General features: G+C 53.8%; 1 protein-coding gene and 1 pseudogene across 2 annotated transcripts; one reads left to right on the plus strand and one right to left on the minus strand.

Annotated features, from left to right (window-relative positions):
• The first annotated feature begins 665 nt into the window (after positions 1-665).
• On the plus strand, positions 666-5,848 carry LOC101698545 (polyunsaturated fatty acid lipoxygenase ALOX8-like; annotated as a pseudogene).
• A 2,969-nt stretch (positions 5,849-8,817) lies between these two features.
• Positions 8,818-20,690, minus strand: Alox12b (arachidonate 12-lipoxygenase, 12R type). 2 transcript variants are annotated; one of them, XM_004857472.3, is made up of 15 exons: positions 20,286-20,688; positions 19,071-19,275; positions 15,789-15,870; positions 15,574-15,666; positions 15,353-15,475; positions 14,960-15,063; positions 14,493-14,665; positions 14,125-14,268; positions 12,874-13,077; positions 12,601-12,687; positions 12,137-12,306; positions 11,578-11,699; positions 9,711-9,811; positions 9,235-9,405; positions 8,818-9,065 (listed from the first exon to the last, which is right to left on the minus strand). In XM_004857472.3, the coding sequence occupies exons 1-15, from the start codon at positions 20,430-20,432 to the stop codon at positions 8,886-8,888; spliced, it is 2,106 nt and encodes a 701-aa protein (XP_004857529.1). In that variant the 5' UTR covers positions 20,433-20,688; the 3' UTR covers positions 8,818-8,885. The 2 variants fall into 2 exon arrangements, with proteins under 2 accessions (XP_004857529.1, XP_004857530.1); XM_004857473.3 differs by lacking the exon at positions 12,601-12,687 and having other exon boundaries at positions 20,286-20,690.
• Between the last annotated feature and the right edge of the window lie 816 nt (positions 20,691-21,506).

Here is a 21,506-nt window from a genome sequence, read left to right on the forward strand (position 1 = left end):
CAGTCTCTGGGTTCAATTCCATATATATACATATATGTATATATACATATATACATATATATATACACACACATATATATACACATATATATACATATATACACACACACACACACACACACATATATATATATATATATATATTTTTTTTTTTTTTAAGTCAGGTTGGAAGTCTGGGGATTTAGCTCAGTGGTTCCGTTGCCTGCCTCACAAGCGCAAGATCCCAAGTTCGATCCCCGGTACCAACAAAACAAAACCCCAGACCAAGGCCTAGAGCCTCTCCCTTCTTCCCTCACAGCCGACCTCTCCCAGCGTCCCCCACCCCATCCATGCTGGAATTTGCACAAAGCCTTGGCTCACTACATCGGCGGGAGGACAGGAAACAGAACACTCCAACCACTGTCCTCACTGTCCACACTGAGCTGGAAAGTGGTAAGGCCTGGAACAAAAACCTGAGCAAGGGCTGGCTGGGGACCACAGGGCAAGACTTGGAGTCCATTACTTCAAGTCGTTCACAAAGACACTGCCTCAAGGGCGGGGCATGGACAGGGTGGAAACAGAGGAGGGCGCCAGTTCTCTGGGAACTGGCCAACCCGAGCCACCTGAAGGAGGAGCAGGGACTATCTTCCGAGCTAAGCAGAGACCTAGAAGACGGGGAGGCTACCATGGAAGGGCCAGTTTCCGCGGAGGGCGCCGTGCGCGGGACTCTCTGGGTGGCGCTGTCTCTGGAGAGCACAGGGTCACCGGAGTCCAAGCTAGGTGCCCAGGTCTCCAAAAACCCCTCGCCCTGTCTCTTTATATAGACTCAAAACCCCTCGCCCCGGCCAGGCCAACCTCTGCCTTTATTCCTGCGGTTCGGTTCTCAAGAGCACCCTCGACAGGCGGCTATGGATGAGTACCGGGTCACGTGTCCACCGGCTCCTTTCTGGGCTCGGGGGCCTGGGACAACGTGTGAGTAAGCCTGGTGGGACCTGCAAGAGAGAGCCCAGCCCTATGGAAAGACAACTTTGGGAAGGACTTCAGCCGACATCTGTGACGGCCCCCTCGGTTGCCATCGCCCTGCACCCACATGAGCCTTCTCCTGCCCCGCACCCCCAGGAGGAGGAGGTCTTCCAGGTGACGCTCCCAGAGGACATGGGCCCCGTGCTCCTGCTGCGCCCCCGTGCTCCTGCATAAGGCGCCCCCCTGCCTCTGCTAGGTCCTCTCCGGCCCCTGGCCCCTGACGCCTGGTCTGCTGCTGGTTCCAGCTGAAGCCGTTTCGGGGCGCCCCGCTTGGCCTCCCCTGTTATGAGTGGCTGGAGGGGGCGGGGACCCTGGTGCTGCGCGAGGGCTCACGTGAGGCGAGGGGTGGGGTGCAAGTGGGATTCGCGAGGCCAATGTGGCCACTCAGTGGGGAGGGAGAAGGCAGAGGAGGGCAGACCGGCTTGGGTGACAAGAGGGTCAGGGGAAGATGAGATGCTAGAGAAGAATCATTCTGGGGTGGGGCTAGTGGAAGACTAATGGGGGAAGGAAGGATCTGCTTGACAGGAGATAGGGTGAGAATGTTGGGGGATGGAGTGACAAGAGGAGGCAGGGGCTGGTGGAAAAAAGAGAAGGATGGCGAGACAGGGGAGAGGGCTACCAATTGGGGCTGGATCCCATGGCCATGGCCCCTCCTCTTTTCTCTTCCCACCAACTCTTCTAGGCTCCCTTTCCATGGTCTTGGCTGTTGCGTTGGGTCGATGCATGGCAGGGGACAAACTCCCGGTGCAGAAGATGAGGATGGTCTGCCTTGAATGGAGGAGGGGTCGGGTGAGGGCTTCTCTATTCCTGAAGGAAGAGGTACAACAGACCAAGAGGCCAGAGCCTGGGGTCCACAGTACAGTTCAGAGAAGCCTCCACCCTAGGAGAGGTGGAGGAAAAGTTGGGGTTAGAGGGGTGGGGACAAGACCCCTGCTCCTTCCTTTCCTCCTCCAGCCAAAGTCATCTGGCAGGACAGTCACCCTCTGCTCTGTGCCCAGAGCCAAGCCGAAATTAAGGAGAGGCAGCAGAAATATAGGTGAGCAGCTCAGAAGCTCTTACACACCTGCCTGCTCAGTTTTCTGGAAACAAACTCCTCTGCTCTTGCTCTCAGAAGTCAGCTGGGCCTCAGATCAGACCAAGACAGCAAGTGCTGACATATGCCATTATACCCTCTCATGAGCTCCTAGTCCTAAAGTGTTCCCTAAACAACCAGGTCAAGGACCCAACCCCTGTAACCTTTTCTAGTCCCTTGGGGTTCCATCAGCCACTCTGTCATCTCCATCTCTGGCCTGCTAAGGTGGAGTGAGTTTTTCCCAGGGATACCCCGCTGCCTGGATGCTGAAAACCTCAAGGAGCTCGATCCCAACCTGCACTGTTACCAAAGAAATGGACCAGAAGTTCCACCTCGCCTCCCTGTGAATCTGCCTGGCTCCCACCCAGCATTTATCTCCCAAGCTGCACCTAGGTTCCTTCCCAGCCTCTGCCATTCTGTTTTTCTGCAGAAGCATTTTGTTCAAGCTGCAGGGACTGCTGGACAATCCGACACCTTGGAGAAGCCAGGATGAGATCCAGCACAGCTTTGTCTTCCCCAAGTCCCCAGTGTCAGGTCTATGGTGTGAGGGAGGGTGAGCAGGCTATGGCCCTCATTTCTGTCCTGAGTAGTGCACTCTCTGTCAGCCAGAGCTGCCAGCCAGGTTAGCCTCTATGTGGGAAAGACAGGTGGCAGGGGGTGAGGGGTCCTGGAGGAGGCCCCCTACAAATGTATTTCCTAATGGTTCATCTAGACATTCTCACCTAGCAGAGCCCCCGCAAAGATGATCCAAAAGTAGCTTTAACAATTCCCCCTTTTCATCAAGGCACCCAGGAGTTACACACACTTCCTGGCACAAAAGCTTCTCTTTCAGCCTCTCTGCACACCTGCCACCTCTGTTTCACAAAGCAAGCCAAGCTCCTAAAGCTGGGGAAATTAAGTCAGAGCTCTCAGGTCTGTTTGCTAATCATCCCCCTCCCCCAACTACTTCTTCAAACTGCCTGGAATGTCAAAAAATTGAAAAGAAAAAAAAAAACCTGTCCTGTGAATAGCTTCAGCAAATTAAGAAAAAAATCCTCTGAACCAAAAAGACTCCTTTCAAAATTGCTCTCCTTAGTTGGGGTCTTGACATGCAGAACTGAAACTTGCGGGATTAGGGGTGTTCTCTCTTCAATGTCCTTGTCCTCCTTAGGTGTACTCTGGGTTCAAACTATACATGTTGGTTCAACATCCCTAACACCAGTGCCACACTGCAAAGTAGTGTAAACTTATTATTCAAACTGCCTCATAGTAAAATTGCAGGAGAATGGGTCACAGAACTGGTGACTTTGGAAAGAGAATTGGAGGGACTGCTGTGGAGTGGAAGCCTACAAAGTATGGGCAGGGCTGGTTATTCTCAAATTCTTCTGTCATCCAAGAGTTGGTCTCTGAGCACACCACCTTAGGATTCCCCTCAAAATGGGTGGGGCCAAGAAAGCTTCCAGGAACTCCCAAGCAGATGCCAAACCTCTGATCTCTTATTTCCTGAGAAATCACTCACTGATAGTCACAGTCGGTTGGGGAGGAAGGGAATTTGGCCCACCCCATCAGCCTCAGGAAATGGCATGCCCGGAAGTCAGAAAGCAGTGGTAGAGCTGGAGGCAGGAGACCAGGATCATCCTGTTCGTGTCCACCCCCTGCAGAGTATGTGTTTGAGCACTAGCAGCAGGATGCCTTCTTCACCTCACAGATCCTGAATGGCCTCAACCCCGTCCTGATCCACCACTGCCACTGCCTCCCAAAGAGCTTCCCTGTCACTGATGCTATGGTGGCCCCATTGCTGGGCCCTGAGACCAGTCTGCAGGCTGAACTGGAGGGGAGGGAGCCAGGGATCCAGTCTGCCTTGCCTGGCCTTCTGGAACCTTCAGGAGCCCATGTGTCCAAGCTCCCAATCCCCCACTGTCTGTCTTTTCCACCCAGCCCTGGCTTACCTTTATCCTGCCCACTCCTGTCAAGCCCCTTCATTCTCAGCCTGCTCACCCAGTCCTCCAGACCAGCCACACCCACTCAACACTCGGAGAATAGCATGGTCCTGAGATTTTGAGGGCCCAGGTGGCAGGACTGAGTGGGGATGCCCTCTTTTAGTCCTTTTTTCAGCTCAGTGGATTGCCAGAGCCCCATGGCTCAGAACCATGCTGATGAACTGGTTGCCATGATTACTGAGGATGCCCTACTGCCAGTTTGTTGAGCACTTCCAAAAGCTGCCGGCTCTCCCCAGTCTGGACCACTGAGATGAGATGATGATGCCTCTGCCTCCTGGGCTGGCCCCCAAGAGGGGCTCAGTTCTCCCACTGCCTGTCATTGATGCTGGGCCTGGCCTCTGCAAAAGCACCTCCCATACTCAGGTGGAAAATCTCCTTAGAACCAGAAGGAACCTCTGGGATGGAATCCAGAGGCCAGATGACTAGCTCCAGAGAATGAGATTCCTTTAAGTGAAATACTTTCAGCTTTTGAGTAACTCCCTCACCCTCTCCAAAGCTGCCCGGAACTGCCTCAGCCCTCCTTTCCCTCCTTCTTCCTGCCCCCATAAGGGCCTTCTGTATCCGGTGGACCATGCCATCCTCTTGGGCCTCCACCCCAGCATCATTAATGGGAGGCCCCAGTTCATGTCTGTGCCCTTGACCTTGCTGCACCAGCGACCCACTAGTGGGCTCCCGCTGCCCCTCACCATCCAGGTCAGCAGCCGAGGCCCTGGGGACTGGTGGGCTGGCAGGTAGCAAGGTGGTGTCAACAATGCTGCCATTCCTAGTGCTAGGCATCATATCTGTAATGCTCCCCAACCCCTACCTAGCTTGATGTTTTCTCCTCTTTCTGTTTGTCCTCTTTGATTTCCATCTTAATACAAAGGTTGTGATAGTCCAAGAACAAATTGCGTTTTGACCTGGGTGTCAAAACTTACTGAAACACACACCTTTGACAGTTCGATCATGTCTCCAGCAGTTAAAACATAACGCCTTCGGGGCCGGGGATTTAGCTCAGTGGCACCGCATCTGCCTCACAAGTGCAAGGTCCTGAGTTCAATCCCCAGTACCCCAGTACCAAAAAAACCCCAACCCCTTCCAAGAGGTGTTTCTGCACCATCCCTTCCTATCTTTCCTGTCTCTGCCCCATATAGCTGGGAATCTGCATGACTTTGAGCTGGTACAAAGGAGGAGGCCTTGAGTCACTCACTTACTGAAGAGATTATTATCATCAACTTTGTTTTTCAAGAAGGAACCTGAGTCACAGAGAAATTAGTTAATTTTCCCAAGGTCACACAGTCAGGAAACAGACCGTGTGGTTTGGGGCCATGGCCATAGTGCTGGGCTACACCTCCTGGCTTCCTCCCCGATGCCCCTCCTCCCTTGTCGCCTCACTCCAGATCACTCAGACACCTGGCCCTGATAGTCCCATCTCCCTACCCAGTGACCCAGGTGAGGACTGGCTCCTGGCCAAGACCTGGGTGCAACACTCAGAGTTCCTGGTACACGAGATCATCACTCATCTGCTTTGTACCCACTTTGTGGCAGAGACCTTTGCTCTGTCCCTGCTGCAGCAGCTGCCCATGTGCCACTCCATCTTCAAGGTAGGGAAGAGGGCTCGTCTCGGTGCCTGGAGCTGTGGGAGACCTGGGGCCGCCTCTCCTCACACCTGGCTCTGGCTCTCCCTAGCTGCTCATTCCTCGTTTCTGCTACGCCTTCCACATCAACATCCAAGTTCGCACTAGGCTCTTTGCACCAGGAAAGCTCATCCATCAGATCAGGGCCTGGAGTCCCCATATTTGGCAGCGGGGCACAAGGGGGCTGAGGTTTGGTCCAGATCCCACCCCCCAGCCTACAGCAGTGGGCTCTCTGTTCATTATAGTCCACGTCGCTGGACGGGAAGGCTCCCTGGAACTGATCGCCAGAGGGCTGGTAGCTGTCACCTACCACTTCCTGTGCCTACCCCACCAGCTGACTGACCTCGAGGTCCAGGACTCCCCAACTACCACTACCAAGATGAAGCACTCAGGATCTGGGCAGCCACGGAGAAGTGAAGCTGCCCTGGCACCTGAGGCCCCGAGCCTCCCAACATCTGCCACACCTCCCAGATTTGTTCAGCTTCCCCCATCTCTTGCCCAAACACCTGCTGTCCCTCAGTGCCTTCCTGCTTTACTTTCCTCTTCCCAGCTGTGTGGCCTTGGGCAAATCTCTTAACCTCTCCTTGCCTATCTCTTCATCTGACACTGGGGATAAGAACCCCTACCTCAGACTGTTATTAGGATCAAAGGTTAAAGCCTAAGAACAAACCTCAGCAAACAAGAAGTGTTCTCTGAGCACTAGCTATTCACCCATAGATAGTCACTGAGTTTCCAGGTTTTCGTTTTGTTTTGTTTTCCCTAAATCTTCCTTATGCAAGATCTCCTTGGGACTCTAGTGGTCAGGTCTTCTTGATGTCTGGCCTTGCGAGTCCCTAACCCCTGCCAACAGCTGTGGCATGACTTCCTCCTGGGATTTGTGACAGCACTGCTGCTGCTCTTGGCTCCATTACTTTCACTTTTTTTGTTGTTGGTACCAGGGATTGAACTCGGGTCCTTCTGCTTTCGAGGCAGGTGGTGGAAGCACTGAGCTAAATCTCCAGCCCTCAATTTCTTGCTACATGTAACTATGCATTTGCTGCAGCATCTTAACTCCCTCAGAACCTGCCTCCCCTTTCCATTCTTTCTTCTGAGCTCATACTGGGTTAGAGAGGCAAGGTACCCCAACCTCTTCCTCTCTTCCTATCCAAACACTTCCTGCTTCAAACTTGGCACAGGCCCCACCTCTCCCTGGCAGTCCCCCACCATTGCCCCTGTAAGGTACACCTAGCAGCAGCTGTCTGTACCCACCCTTCTTCATAGTGGCTCTGGATGCCCTTCTTAAGCCCTTCCCTGGCTGGAGATGGATGGCCCTTTCGGGACCAGTGGAGGAATTTTACTCAACTAGAGAGTCCCGACATAGACAGTCCTGGTGTCTAATCCTTCTTGTGGCTTGATCTGGCTCCCACTGTGGGAACTTCAGTGTCCACAGAACCAGGAAGTAGAAAAAAGGTAGGAAGAACAGGTGGGCAGGGACTCTGGCCAGGGGTGAACTCATGTTTGATGGAGACAATGGGGACCCCGCCATGACTATTGCCAGATCTTCATATTTTTCAAGAGAAGCCAGACATCTAATATTTAAATGCTGGCAAGTAGGTGGGTGTCCTGGTGCATGCCTGTAATCCCAGTACTTTACAGGGCTGAGGCAAGACCCTGTCTCCAAAAAAAAAGTAAATAAATGCTGGCAAGTGCTTCAACTTAAAAAATAAACACAACCTGTCAACAAATCAACACCCATCTGCAGACCAACTTTGGCCCTCAGACTGGGTAAAGATCAGACTCAGCCTTGCAATTCATACTGTGTGCTTGGCCATTTTCCTTCCTTGGCCTGAATTTCTTCTTTTTGGGGCTGCTGGTTTCATTGTCCCCTTCTAACCTGTTACCCTTGGGCAGCATTGGGTTACTAGGATACTTTATCTGTATTCTTGGATCTCCAGCTTTGTGATGGATATTGTTGACATCTACTAACTGGAGGACAGGGCAGTGAGCAGGAACTTGGAGCTCCAGGCCTGGGTCAAGGAAATCTTCCAGGAGGGGTTATAAAGCTGTATGAGCTCAGGTGAGGCATCCATCCTGGTCTCCCACCCTCCAGACCCCACTTCCCCAGGGCAGCAGCCCTTTTGGTCTCAGCTCTGTTCCCTACACCACACTGCCTTCTAGGGGTCCCCTCTTCCCTGGACAGCTGTGCTGGCCTCACCCAGTATCTCATCATGATCATCTTCACCTGCTCAGCCCAACATGAGCAGGAGGGACAAACAGGATAACAGGAGGAGAGGGCCTAACAGGAGCTCTGTGCTAACTGAATCTGGTGGGGTCAGTATGAATCCAGTTCCTGGATGCCCAATATTCCTACCACCATATGGCTCCCTCCACCCACTGCCAAAGGCCAGGCCGACCTGCTGGCTTCACTCCCTGAGGTCAGTGCTACCCACCATGCCCTCGTGCTCTTCTGGAATGTCGGCAGTGAAACCAAGGACACTGTAAGCAAGGATCATGGCAGGGCTGGGAGGGCCCTCAGCTTCCAGAGAAGTGGGAAGGAGTGGAAGGGAGGGTGCACTCAGCAGGCTGGCTTCTAGGTGGTCAAGGGTGGGTGTGGTTTAGGGGGGTGTGGATTCCTAGCAGGTGGACCTTAGAGTGGTCTGGCTTTCAAAGTGCTCATGGTTGAGGTGGCTTAGGTTTTTTGTAGATGGGTAGGTGGTTTATGTTTCAAAAGGAAGGGGTCTTGGGTAATCTGGCTCCCCTGGGTGGGCAGGGATTGGGTGGACTAAGTCTCCAGGTAAGGAGGTTTTCAGATAGACAAGAATCATTGTGGGTTAAAATATGGGGCCGAGGTGCCAGGTTAATACCCCTCTCACTGTCCCCAGCAAAGGCTGAGCACCTACCCAGATGAGCTCTTCACGGAGGAGGCCCCACAGCACAGCATTGCTGCAATCCAGAGCCGCCTGGCCCAGATCTCCAGGAGCATCCAGGAATGGAACTGGGGCTTGGCACTGCCCTACACCTACCTGGGCCTCACTGTGGTGGAAAACAGCACCATAGTGTAAGCTCCTAGCCTCCACCCGTGGGCACACACACACACACACACACACACACACACACACGCACACACACACGCAGAGTAAAGTGCCACATTCACTCATAGACCCAGGGCGAGTATTTGAAGTGATTTTACTGGAAAATAAAAGGGCGCAGGGTGAGAGGCGAGGCGAGGGAGCCACCTTAGATAGAAATGCTGTTCTCGATCAGTACAGGGTCCAGGTAGTTATATGGAATGGGGAGGCACTTGTTGCGCTGACGGATGTCGTGCGAGATCTGGTTCAGCCTGTGGCGGAAGGCCTCCATGCTCCTGCGCGGCGCATCCTCCACGAAGTGGATGTCGGGGAAGTGGCCAAGGGGCCGCTGCCGACACCAAACAGGGTCCTGGGTTGAAGCTGGACCCACACCCGCCTTCCAGGGCCCTCTTTTCAGCAGCCTTCCATGCCCTGCCATTGACACCCCTGCTATCCTTGCCCTCCCCCACCTCCCAGCCCCCTGCCTTCACTCAGTGTCCCCCACCCTGACCCCGCACCTTGTCATCGGGCTCTCGACTGAGTGTCCAGAGCACCAAGAGCACGATGCATGTGGTCTTCACGTCAGGCAGCGTATCCATGAAGGTCTGCTGAGTGCTGAGCCCCTTGGCCTCCAACGGCGGTCTCCGCATGGAGGGGGGGAAGTTGGGCATCCAGGAGGTGAACTCCAGCTGAAGGAGGAGTTGGGCCTCTGATCAGAGAGCACCCCGGGAGTTCTGGTCCACCAGGCTCTGACCACTCTCTGCCACAGTTGTCTTGGACTCCTGTCCCAGCAGGCTGAGCCTGCACTGGGTTGGTTTAGACTGGTGGTGCTGGAGCTGGACTGGGGTGTGGGTCTGAGTTGAAAGGCTGGGTCCAGGGTTTCAACTGAGACCAGTCCAAGCTGAGACACAGCTCAAGACTGGTTGAGGAGGGACTCAGGATGGTGGATGAGATTGGCTTTGAGATGGGGCAAAATTTAGGGGGGGCTGGGTACCTGGCCTGAGTTGACACCTGCATGCCTGGCAGAGCAGGTATATATGATGGTGGTGACATATCGGATCAGCTCAGGCACTGTTCGCAAGCACGTGGGGAAGCCTGAAGGGCAGAAACCAACGAGACAGTATCAGTCCTGCCCCAGTCCTGGCTGCCTGGCAGAGGGCACCTCCAAGCGGAGCTCCCCTAGTCTTAACAACATTCTAAGATTCCAAGCAGCGGCCTCCATATCCTCACCCTGCCTGCTCTGCCCTCCAGCAGCTGTAACCCCATCTCTCCCAGTCCAGACCACAAGGGCAGGGGATGGGCTGGCCCTGGCTAGATGTCTTCACAGGCTGCTTTTGGCACCTGCCTGAGGTGAGGTCCTCAGATCGCTCTTCCAGCTCCCCGAGGGGACATCTCTAGTCCCAGGCCTGGGGTGTGAGGTGGGAGGCTTCTCTCATTTTGGAAGAGTCCTGGCTTTCCTGCCCTGGCTATCACACCCCCCCACCCCCTTTGAGACTACGCTCTGGAAGGGTTTCTCAGTAGCCTGGCCCTGGCCCTTACACCTCTTCCAGATTTTCTGTCATCCCAGGGGAGTGGCCAGCCAGGTTGCCATGGTGACCGTGGATAACAAATGCTCCACACATTCAAACTAGGCTCATATTATCCTCCTAAATCCCTCCTTTCTGGGTCCCCACCTCAAGGGAGAATACACACCATCCAATGAGGGACAAAGCCCCAATCCTGGGGGTCACCTTGGCCCCTCTCTCTCCCCACCCTACCCCCACCCTCAATCACCAAGTCCTGTCATTTCTAGCTCCCAAGCAGCTCTGGAATTCTCTTCATGCCACAGCCCTCACCCTGGTCAGGTTCTGTCATCTCCCCTGTGGACTTCCCAAACTGTCCCCTGACACCACCAATGCAGCCTCATTAAGTCTGATCTCCTTGCAAACCCCTCAATGACCCCTGTTCTGTCATGGCTTCAGCCTCAGCCCACGGGGAGCCTACCTACCTCCACCCTGTAGCTTCACCTTCAGGGAACTGGACTCCAATCAGCAGGATCCACTATGTTGTCTCTGGCCTTTGGGCCTTTCCACATGTAACTCCCGAACACAACCTCACCTCCACCCACCCATGCTCTGTCAGCTCACCAATAACTGCTCATTCTGCAGATCTTAGTCAGATGTTAGGTGACCTTAGCTTGCTGTTTCCCACTCCCACTCTGTCTCCACCATCCCAACCCAGCTGGCTAGGTGTCTTCCCTGGACTCTTCTAGCCCCCTCTCTAGGCTCCCCTAAACCATCGCAGACCCACCTTAGCAGAACTGCTCATCACTGAATGAAACACCCCCCCAGCCCAGGCCATGAATGCCCTGAGGGTAGATACCTTCATTTGTCTTGTTCTCTCTCGTGCCCTCAATAACCAGCCCAGTATCACATCATAGCTGCTCACTAAATGCTTGCTGAGTGTGCACTCAAGTGGTGTAACCTCCCGACACCTTCTACCCCTCAACTGGAGGCTGCCACCACTGCCTGCCCCAGCCTCCAGCACACCCTGTTCTTTCCCATTGGAACTCACACCCCATTTCTCATTCTACAAAGGTTTGTTTCTAGGATGCGGAACTGGGACCTCTCTAGGCCTCTGCAGAGATGCCCCATATTGTTTGAGCTCAGACACCTGTGGTCAGTCATGTTTTCTTCCCCAGCCTCTCTGAGATGCCGCTGCTCCAGGGGCCAGGGTAGAGCCCTGAGGAGATCCTAGGGCTGTGGTTTGGCTTCCTTCAACCCACAAAGAGATGGTCTCTGCCTAGACCAGGAGGGCCTTGGTGGACCTGCCTGGGGACCACCCCTCAGTGCCAGGCCCCCACTGAGCTCTCACACCCATACCTGAGCTCTGCCGCTCTAGCAAACACTCCTTGAATATTTCCTGCACCCAGCACTGCAATTCCGGGTCACCCTCCACAGCTGCATCACTTGGGTAATAATAGGTGATGATGTCCGTCACATACCTGACCAGAGGACAGGGCCTCAGTTTGGAGCCTCCCCTCCCGCTCCATAACTGTGCTTCTCCCTCCTCCCTCAGGTTGCCTGGCCTTGGCTGACCCCAGAGCTGCCCCAAGCCTGTGGGGAACCAAGTCCTGTGGGGCAGAGGTGAAGAGAGCAGCTTGGGAAGGTCAGAAGATGCTCAGAGGGTTTGCCAGTAAGATCAGGTGATGCCCCAGGCGGCTCAGAACCCAGAAGAGGTCTGGCCAGCAGAAGTGGGCTGGGGGGCTAAATCAGGCCTAGGGAGCCGGCATGTGAAGGACACAGAGATCCCGGACCTACCCCCAAGGCCAAGCCTCAGGATGACACCAGGCTCAGGTCCCTAAATCTCCCATACCCCTGACAACATCCCATGGTGTCCACCCCTCCTCCCCCATGCCACCCACTGCTGTCCAGACCTCACCTCTCCATTGCATCCCACACTGCCAAGCTGTCATCGCGGAAATAGTACCCAGGGAGGTCCTGGACCCCACGCTCCATGAAGTCATTGGGGACACAGAGGTTGTCGTAGGTGAGCTCAGACAGAGCCCGCACCATCACCTCAGCAAAGCCCTTCAGGCCTAGGCTCATGGCCTATGAGGGAAGATGCAGAGCCTGGAGCTGGAATGGCACCCCCAAAGCCTGCTCCCCAGGGCTCAGAGACACGGCGAGGGTGTCCCTAACCCCTGCCCAGCCTCCTGGCCCTGGAAGCTCTCTCGGTCCAAGCCAGAACACCCAGCTCCTGACTTTGTCCCCTGATACCCACAGAGCCCACTTTAACCCCTCCCCTCCCTCCGTCACCCCAGGATCCAAAGGCAAGGGTAAAGTCTAACTGCAAAGGCCAGAGAGCAGCAGGGGTCCTGTTGGGACTGGGAGCAGAACTCTTACCCTGGCAGAGAGCCCACCCTCGTTAAGGAGAAGGGCCCGCCCGATGCTGTTGATCTGGACAGTGAAGCGGGTGTGGGGGATGAGGAGCTGGGCAGGAAAGCAAGAAGGATAATGAGAGAGAGCTGAGGATGCCCCCAGAGGGCCTCAGCATCACCACTTGTGCAACACCAGACCAGCTCTGGTGGGTTCCCAGATGCCTCCCAAGGCTTTCTGGATGCCCTCTTACTGCTGAGCCAGCATGAGGCTTTGTGGGCCCCTGCCCCAAGCCCATACCTTGTACAGAGGGTGGCACATGGGTAGGTGCCTCAGCATGGCCAGGCTAAAGGCTTCGCCGATGAGGTGGGTCTCCAGCAGGTGCGCGATGGCCTCGTGACAGTAGAACTCGGCATAGCGCACCCACGTCTTGGCCTGCAGCCAGTCCCACTCACAATCACTGGGCAGGAAGATGGGGCAGTCAGGCCCAGGGGTCTGGCTAAGCTGAGGGTGGGAAAAGAGGGAGGGTTAGTGAGGGTAGAACCTACACAGGCACACACACACACACACACACACACACACACACACGAGCTCCCACTGCAAGAAGGAGGAGGAAAGCAGTACAAACCATACCCCCTACATTCCAGTCCCTCCACATCAGGGCCTTCCCTTCCTCCCCACATTTGCGCTTGCTGTGCTTTCTGCCTGAATTGCCCCCACCCTTGAGACAATCCTTGTCTCTACCTGGCAGTTCCCACTCATTTTTTAAGAAGCAGCTCACAAGCTGCCTCTTTTGAAAAGCCTTCCTTACCTCAACCCTGTGGCCACCACATTCAGGTGTACAGGTTGCACACCCAGTCCTTCCCTGGGGTTGTCACTGAAGTGCAGCCTACACTCTACCCCAATGAGCCAGGAGCATGTGGACTTGGGGTGCCTTTTTCTAATTTGCACGTGACCTTGAGGAGATCTCTGAGAAGGGAACAGCTCAGTGCCCTCTTCTGCCAGCCACACCAGACTACCAAAGCAATGGACAAGTCTGATTGGCTCACCAATCCCAGCAGAGCCTGCCTATAGCTGAGATTGTTTCTCACATGGACAGATGGACAAGGTCAAAGTGACAAGCTCCATCCACCAAGCACGTCCCCCTTTGGTCACCTCTGTGCACTATCAGCACACAGTCTATACACAGGGGCACCCTGGGCAGGGGACCCACAAGGTCCCCATAGGGACCAAGTTCATGTGGACATATGGGCACAAGTGGTAGCACACAGATGTGCACATGTAGGGATGCACAGGTTCTCATCCCAGACCTACACACAGGGCCACATGCCAGGCTCACCACAGACACAAACCCGCATAAGCACAGGTATACTCTTAGATGCACATGCAGGGACACACACAGAGGGTACACACAGGCACACTCAGGAGCATACAAGAGTATACACAGGCTCACACACACATAGGTACATGCTCACACAAGAACATTCATGAGCACAGGGTCTCAGCATTGGCAAGATGCACACACAGCAGCTCCACACACTCCCCATGCACCTGGATGGCGATGGGCATCACGTTGCCCTGGGAATTAAGGTGCAGCAGGCAGATAGGCGCACAGTGAAACTGCTTCTGGCCATTGAGCTCCACGGTGGGGATGCCCTCCAAGATGCGATAGTCTGCCAGGTAAATGTTCCCCTTCTGGAGGGAAGCCACGATGGGCAGGCAAGTGGGCACATGGGTACCCAGGATGCCTTGGGTACATAGTACTCTGGCCTCAAGGCTCAGTGGCTGGACAGGGATGGGAAGTGGGAGATACAGGCATGGGAGGGACTCAGAGATGGGGGATCACAGAGATGCCTGGGAAGGAACCAGAGAGGCTGCCTGGGCTGGCTGACTGGGGTCTCCTGCAGAGAGAGCCTCACCTCCAGCTCCGCTTGCAAGCACGTTCCCTCTCCCAGGAATGGGGCCACCATGTCATCTGTGACAGGGAATTTGTCTGGGATACATGTGCAGCGGCGGATCACATTTGGGTTTATGCCATTGAGATACTGGTACCCGAAGAAGGTGTCCTCCATCCAGTGGTCAGCCACATACTCTGAGGGGACACAGGTGTATCAGCACACAATACAGCTCCCCTCAGGGACATAGAGGCACGGGCCAGAAGACAGTGGGTACTAGGAGGACTCCAGGAAGAAAATGAAGTCCCCGGCTTTGCCTTGAGCAGCCAGGGGGGCCCAGGACAGGACGGTGTTTTCAAGAGGTGTACCAAATGACCCTGGAATGCACCCCCGATCACTCCTCTCACATGCCACTGACCCCTTAAGGGCTGCCTCTTGTGCCAGAGACCACCTGGCTCTCCCCCATTCTATTTGGGATGCCCATCCCATACCAGAAACAACAGTCTTGGTGGCAGGGAAAATGTTCCCGATGTCCTTTAGTCTCTTCCACGAACGTTTGCAGTCCAGCAGGCCACGGATTTTGAGTGCCAGAGACCTAGAAGGTGGGATGTGAGGTGCCCCTGGTCAAAGAGGCTGCCGGGTAACCCAGGACAAGGGGCAGGGATACCCACCCACTGAGGTTTCTGGCTCTCAGCGTCTCTTGAGTCTCAGGGTCTCTGGGTCCCACATCCCAAGGCCTGTGCCTCTAGGTCTGTGGGTATCAAGTCTCAGGTTTGCTCCTCTGTCTTTCTACTTCCCCTGGGGCTGTCCTGGAGCCGGGCGTGGTGCAGGGGGAGAGAGCATCCCCAGGAACCCCCACAGTCCCCTCACTCATGCACACTCACATGGGCGCCAGGCGTAAGAAGAAGGAGGCTGTCTTGAGGAAAGAGAAACGGAGATTTAAATTTAGAAACTTAGTGGCCTTGACGTTGATGAGAATTGGAAATCCTGGAACATAGCCATTCCACCTGTGGAGAGACACAGAGGACTGGGCCCTGGCACCAGGGAAGGGGCAGAGCACAGGTATCAGCTGTCAGCAGGGCCCAGCTCAACCTCGGGTCCTTACTCAGGCCGGTTGGGGTTGCGGCACCGCCGGACAGGAGGGTGGTAACTGGGGATGTGCACATAGTTGGGGAGGCCAGGAACGAAGACCCTCCAGCTGCAAAGAAAATCAGGGATACTGGGTCCTGATGTCCCAGGGCACAGCTGGTCAGAACCGTGCCTGGCCTTCCACTTCCCATGACCCCTTGGGCCTCCAGACCCTGCTGCTCTCCCCCTCACTGGTAGAAGTCCTGCTTGGTTCTGATTTCCTCTTGTCTGTGTTGCAGAAGGATGGAAAGTGAATCATCTGCTGTTGTCTTTCCTGTAGGGAGACCAAGGAGTGGGTTCAGGAGCTGTCCTCTTCCTCCCCTGCACATCCCTACCCACTTCAGGGATGTGCAGGGGAGGCCCTCTGGTTGTGTCTGGCCCTCAGGTTGGTTCTGGGGTACATGGCTAAGGACAGGGAAGGCTCGGCCTGTGAGGGTAAGGACATGTTCCCCACCAAAACCTCAGCTGGAAGGATCATGGGCCTACTGTCAAGCCAGTCTGTTGCTGTTGAGGTGGTCCCTCTGCTAGTCCCACTGGAATATGAAGACCTGATGGTTACAGAGGACTTTCTAGGTAGGTATAGGCACTTTCTAATACTGCATTTATGTTAATAATTTAAGCTACACAGGAACAACCTAATGAGACCGGTGACTATTATTATAAGTCACAACCCCTTTCTACAATCCCAAAATACAAAAGGCCCTTTTGTTTCACAACAAATCCACTGGTTTGGAAAATCTGTGCTAAGTTAGCCTGAGGCTAAAGACCAGCTTTATTTAACTCACTTGGTGTAGTTATTCATAGTTTTGGATGAGAAATATTAGTGTATTTGATTAGAGATTCCCAGAGGTGGACATATCACATAATATGTGTACATATACATATACGACACAAGTTGAACATCCCTAGTTCAAAAATCCAAAATTTGAAATGCTCCAAAATCTGGAAACTTTTTGAGCCCCTACATGATGTCACGAGTGGAAAATTTCACACCTGACCTCATGTGATGGGTCATAGTCAAAATATAGGTACACTAAAAATATTGTATAAAATTACCTTCAGCTATTTGTATAAGGCATAATGAAACCTACATGAGTTTTATGTTTAGATGGGGGTACCTTCCCCCAAGATATTTCATATACATGCAAATATTCAAACATCTCAAAAAATCCAAAACACTTTTGGTTTCAAACATGTTCAACCTGGATAGATGGATAGATAGATAGATTAGGATATATATTTTTATGTGTTTGTATTATACATGCACATATGAACATATACATGTGCATAGCTTCTTAAAATCTGAATTTTAAAACACCTTTGGACCTAGCATTTCAGCTACAGGACTGTATCGTCAGGCCCATTTTACAGAGAAAAAATAGTTAAGATTATTTGGGGAAAAAGCAGCCAAGCTGGTATGCCACCCAACGTAGACTGATGGACCCCTCACCCCACACCCAGTAACAACCATGACAGTTGCTCAGCTCTGAAATTTCTTTTAGATAGGGGCCGGGATTTAGCTCAGTGGTTTCACTGCCTGCTGTGCAAGCGCACGGACCCAAGTTTGATCCCCAGTACCAAAAAAAAAAAAAAAAAAAATTTCTTTTAGACATTATATTATTGGATTCTCACATCAACCCTATGAAGTATGTTCTGTTGTTAGCTCCATTTTATAGCAGAGGGCACTGAGATTCACAAAAATGTAGAAATGTGGCCAGATGCCCAGAGATTGAAGGGTGGAACTGAAATCAAATCCAGTCCTGTGTTTCTCTAGCATCCTGTGGTCCCCAGGCTGGCATGTACCTGTCACTCCCTCAAGGGCTTCACTTTGCCACCCTTTCCTCCTCTATCTGCTTCAGCTTGTGTCGCATTCCGGGTGAATGGTGCCCCCCGCAGAGTTGTGCAACACACATCCCCAGGGCAGGAGCTTCACCCTTTCAAGGGCCCAGTAAGTGACTCAAGACTCCCTGCCCTGGTGTTGCGTGGCACCCACCCCACCCAACCCCATTCCTGCCCAGCCACCAGTGTCACCTGCTTCTACGCCACACAGACCTGTCACTGTGGGAAGGAACTCTGTGTCCCCAGTGAGACTCTCCCCTTCGCATCACCACCCTCCACAGACCTGCCTCCATTTGTCTCTGCCTCTCCTTTCCCTGGCTCAAGCCCTGTTTCCTCCTCTCAGGACAGGACTCTAGCACAGGGAAATGAGAAACAGAACAGGGTAGTGGAGGATGGGGCACCTCCCATCTACCTTAAGGAAGCCCAGGGGGTGGAGCCAGGGGTAACAGAGGACAGGCCTCCAGTCCCCGGTCCTCCAGCAGCCACATTTGGGAAGCTGACCCGAGCAGCCAGATAGAGGGGTCTGGCAGGGTCAATGTATGGTGCTTGGGCACTCAGGTCCTGTCCCTCTCCCGTGGGAGCAAACATGCAACCCAAAAGACAGCTAAGCAGCCTTGGCCATCTACCAGGAGAAGCCTAATAGTCTGCATGCAGGAGCAGGGTAGAACCTTCCTGGATAGAAGGGGGCCTTTTGGAATAACAGTGGGTCCTGTTACAGAAAGTGTCCTATTATAAGAGGGACTCCTCTGGAGTGATAGAACAGTCTATCACTTTTTTAAAAATGTGCAATTCAGCTGGGAATGGTGGTGCACACCTGTAATCCCAGCACTTAGGAGGATGACCGTGAGTTTGAGGCCAGCCAGGGCTACATAGTGAGTTCACAGCCAACATGAACTACATAGTGAGACCTTGTCTCTAAATAAATAAATAAATAAACAAATAAATGTTCATTTAAAAAAACCACAGAGCTGGGGGTGTGGCCCAGTGGTAGAGCACTTGCCTAGCATGCACAAGACCCTGAGATGCATTCCCAGCAGTGTGGAAAGAAGGAAGGAAGGAAGGAAGGAAGGAAGGAAGGAAGGAAAAGAAAAGAAAAGTCATAAACTATGCATCATGATCAAGTACAGGAGCCAGGGATTTAGCTCAGTCATCCCACTGCCTGCCTTGCAAGTGAAAGGTTTTGAGTTTGATTCCCGGTACCAAAAAAAGAGTACCAATCAAGTACAAGGCCATGGTAGCCTGGAGAGCTGTTGAACTAACAGAGCTTCTGAGTAGAACATGCTCTCTGGCATAATAAACAGCATATCATGTGAAAGTAGCCTGAGGTTTTTGTAGAGTGGTCAGGTTTCCTGTAGAACTCAAGGGCAGGCCTGAGCAGTAAGAGGGAACATGATCTGGGGTTGCTTTTTGCTACCAGACTATGGGATGCAGAAGGTAGCCCTGGACCCTGGTTCAGTGTGCAGCCCCACGCTGGACCCAGATCAACAATGGTGACAGAAGGTAATATGTGACAGTGATGGGAGATCCCAGGAGTCCCTGGTGCCTGGCCAGTTTGAGTGGAGCCTGGGGTGGCCATGTGGGGTGGCCAGGATGGAGAGAGAGGTCTCACAGTGTGGGATGGGGTGGTGGGCTCACCTGTAGCCTCTCGGAGTGCCAGGGTCTCATAGCCGTCCATCCACTGGTAGGCAGGGAAGTGGTAGATGCGACCATTGGGGGCACAGATCTGCACGTAGTTGCAGTACCAGGGGTCCTTGGGGAAGAAGGAGGAGCGCTCCTTGTACAGGCGGATGATGATGAGCTCCCCCAGGTCCTGCTGGCACTGGACAGTGTAGTCATCCACCTGGGAAGGACACAGGCCAGCTGAGCAGGCAGGACTCGACCCTAGCTCCTATGCCACCTGCTAGGTCAGCCCTTCATCTAGGCCCTGCTGCTGCTGGGGAATGCTCACCTCTGGGACTGAATGGGTGGAAAAGTGGGACACAGATCTGATTGCTGGGCTCCCTTCTGACCCCTCCAAATTGGCTGTCCCCTGCTGGGCCCATCTACCCAGAGCTGAGCGGGACCCCAGCCCCTCCATCCCTCCTACCCTAGCTCTTGAGGTCCTGTCCTCTCCCACCCCTTTCCGCAATCAGCTGAGGCTTCAGGAATGGATGTACAAAGGAGTTCAAGAGGGGCCTGGGCTTCCTCAGTCTCCTATAGTCTTAAAGTGGGGGAGCTGGTCCAGCCAGCCCTTTTCGCACTTCTCAGTGGAGATGTGGAAACTCAGAAATGGTCACATAGGTACAGGGACCTATTCAGGTCACATAGCAGCAGGTGGCTGGGCCTGACTCAAAATCAGGTCTGAGGGCTCAGAGTGGCTTCCACCATGGGACAAACAGGTCTCCACTGGACAGGCTGGTCTGGTGCCATTTTAATTTACACAGAATTGAATGCAAATGTAAGCCAGTTGTGATGCAATTTGGCTTAGGAAGAGTAAGAATGAGGGAAAGAGGGATGGAAAGAGGGACAGAGGCAATGGAAAGGATAAGGAAGGGAACTAAAGGGTGGGAGAGGGTTGAGAGACGGTGGTATGGCGCAAAGAGAGGAGGAGGGCTGAGGGAAAAGGAGAAGGAAGAGAAGAGAAAGGGAAGGGGAGGGAGGGGATTGGTTGAAAGGATGAGAGATGGGGAAGAAAAGATAAGACAGAGGCCCAGAGACTTGCAAAATGGGAGAGGATCTGAGCCAACTTGGAGCCCACAGCCTCCAGAGCTCTCCCCAGGGTCTCCAGACTCTCCTGGCCCAGCTCTGTCCCTGACTCCCTCCCTGCACACCTCCATCTCTTCCCTTCCTTGTCTACACACGCACACTCACCGCCCCCGCGGCGAAGTCTCTGCCAAAGTGGTTTAGCCGCTGCTTGTGGCTCTCTCCTTGGGTCCCCACGATGGTCAGTGAGATGCAGTCCAGCGTCCCTGACAAGACATCGGTGCCTGTGGCCACCCTGACTTTGTAGGTGGCCATGGCTGCTCTTCAGGAGGCAAGAGGGCACTCAATCCCGGGCACTACGTGTGGGGGTCACGTAGGCAGGCAAGGGAAGCCAGGCACAGAGAGGAGTGGATGGGGCCAGCCTCCCTCCGCGCTGGAGTGGAGAGACTGTGGGAGCTGCTGGTAGCCCCAAGCAGCTGCTGCCCTTGCCTGGCAGGCTGGGCGGGGTAAGTCGCGGAGTGAACAGGCTGCGTCAGGAGCCTGTGGGAGCTGGTGGGGAGGGACTACAGGCAGGGTGCCTGGCCTGCCTCTGAGAGGGCGGTCTGAAGATGCCACAGTTGAAGGATCCAACAGGGCGGGGGCGCCAGTCCAGCCCGAGCCAAGCCCCTGGGGATGTTGGGGGAGGGGGCTGGGTGGGGCCCCCAGATCTTTATCAGACTAATAAGCTCCTTCCTCTCGCTCTTCCCCATTGAGTTAGAGCAGGGCCACGGCCTGGGTGACCTGCATTGGAGGGGAGGGGGAGCAACAGGAACTTGCCGCCAGCAGGCCTGCTCAGGGAAATAGGCCCATCCCATTGTGTGGATGCTGAAGCCCGTGCTCAGGGACCACATGGGTGCAGCAAGGCCCTAGAGATGCTTCAGAGAGAAATGACTGGCGGTCAGAGACAGGGTCTCTGTTACTTCCTTCAGGGCCAGGACGAGCTCAGGAGGGATTGGGGTTGAATATACAAATAGAAGACAATTGGAGTGAAATTTGGGGCAAAAGAATTAAGATAAGGCTGGGGATGTAGCTCCATGGGTAGAGCCCTTTCCTAAATGTGTGTGGCCCTATCCCTGGCAACAGAAAAATAAAATTAGGCTAAAGAGCCATGTGTCATGTATGGCGTATGCCTATAATTCCAGCTACTTGGGAGATGGAAGCAAGAGGATCAAAGTTTGAGCCCAGTCTGGCTGGTGTAGTGAGACCCCATCTCAAAATAACAACAACAACAACAAAAATTAAGCTACATCGTGGATGAATTCCACAAAGATTATATGATGCAAAAGAAGTCAGATGTTGGGCCAGGGATTTAGCTCAGTGGTTCTGCTACCTGCCTTGCAAGTGCAAGAT

Source organism: Heterocephalus glaber, unplaced genomic scaffold (assembly GCF_053883595.1).
Source record: "Heterocephalus glaber isolate CG9 unplaced genomic scaffold, H.glaber_assembly_v1.0 deba00001564, whole genome shotgun sequence".
NCBI classification, from domain to species: Eukaryota; Metazoa; Chordata; class Mammalia; order Rodentia; family Bathyergidae; genus Heterocephalus; species Heterocephalus glaber.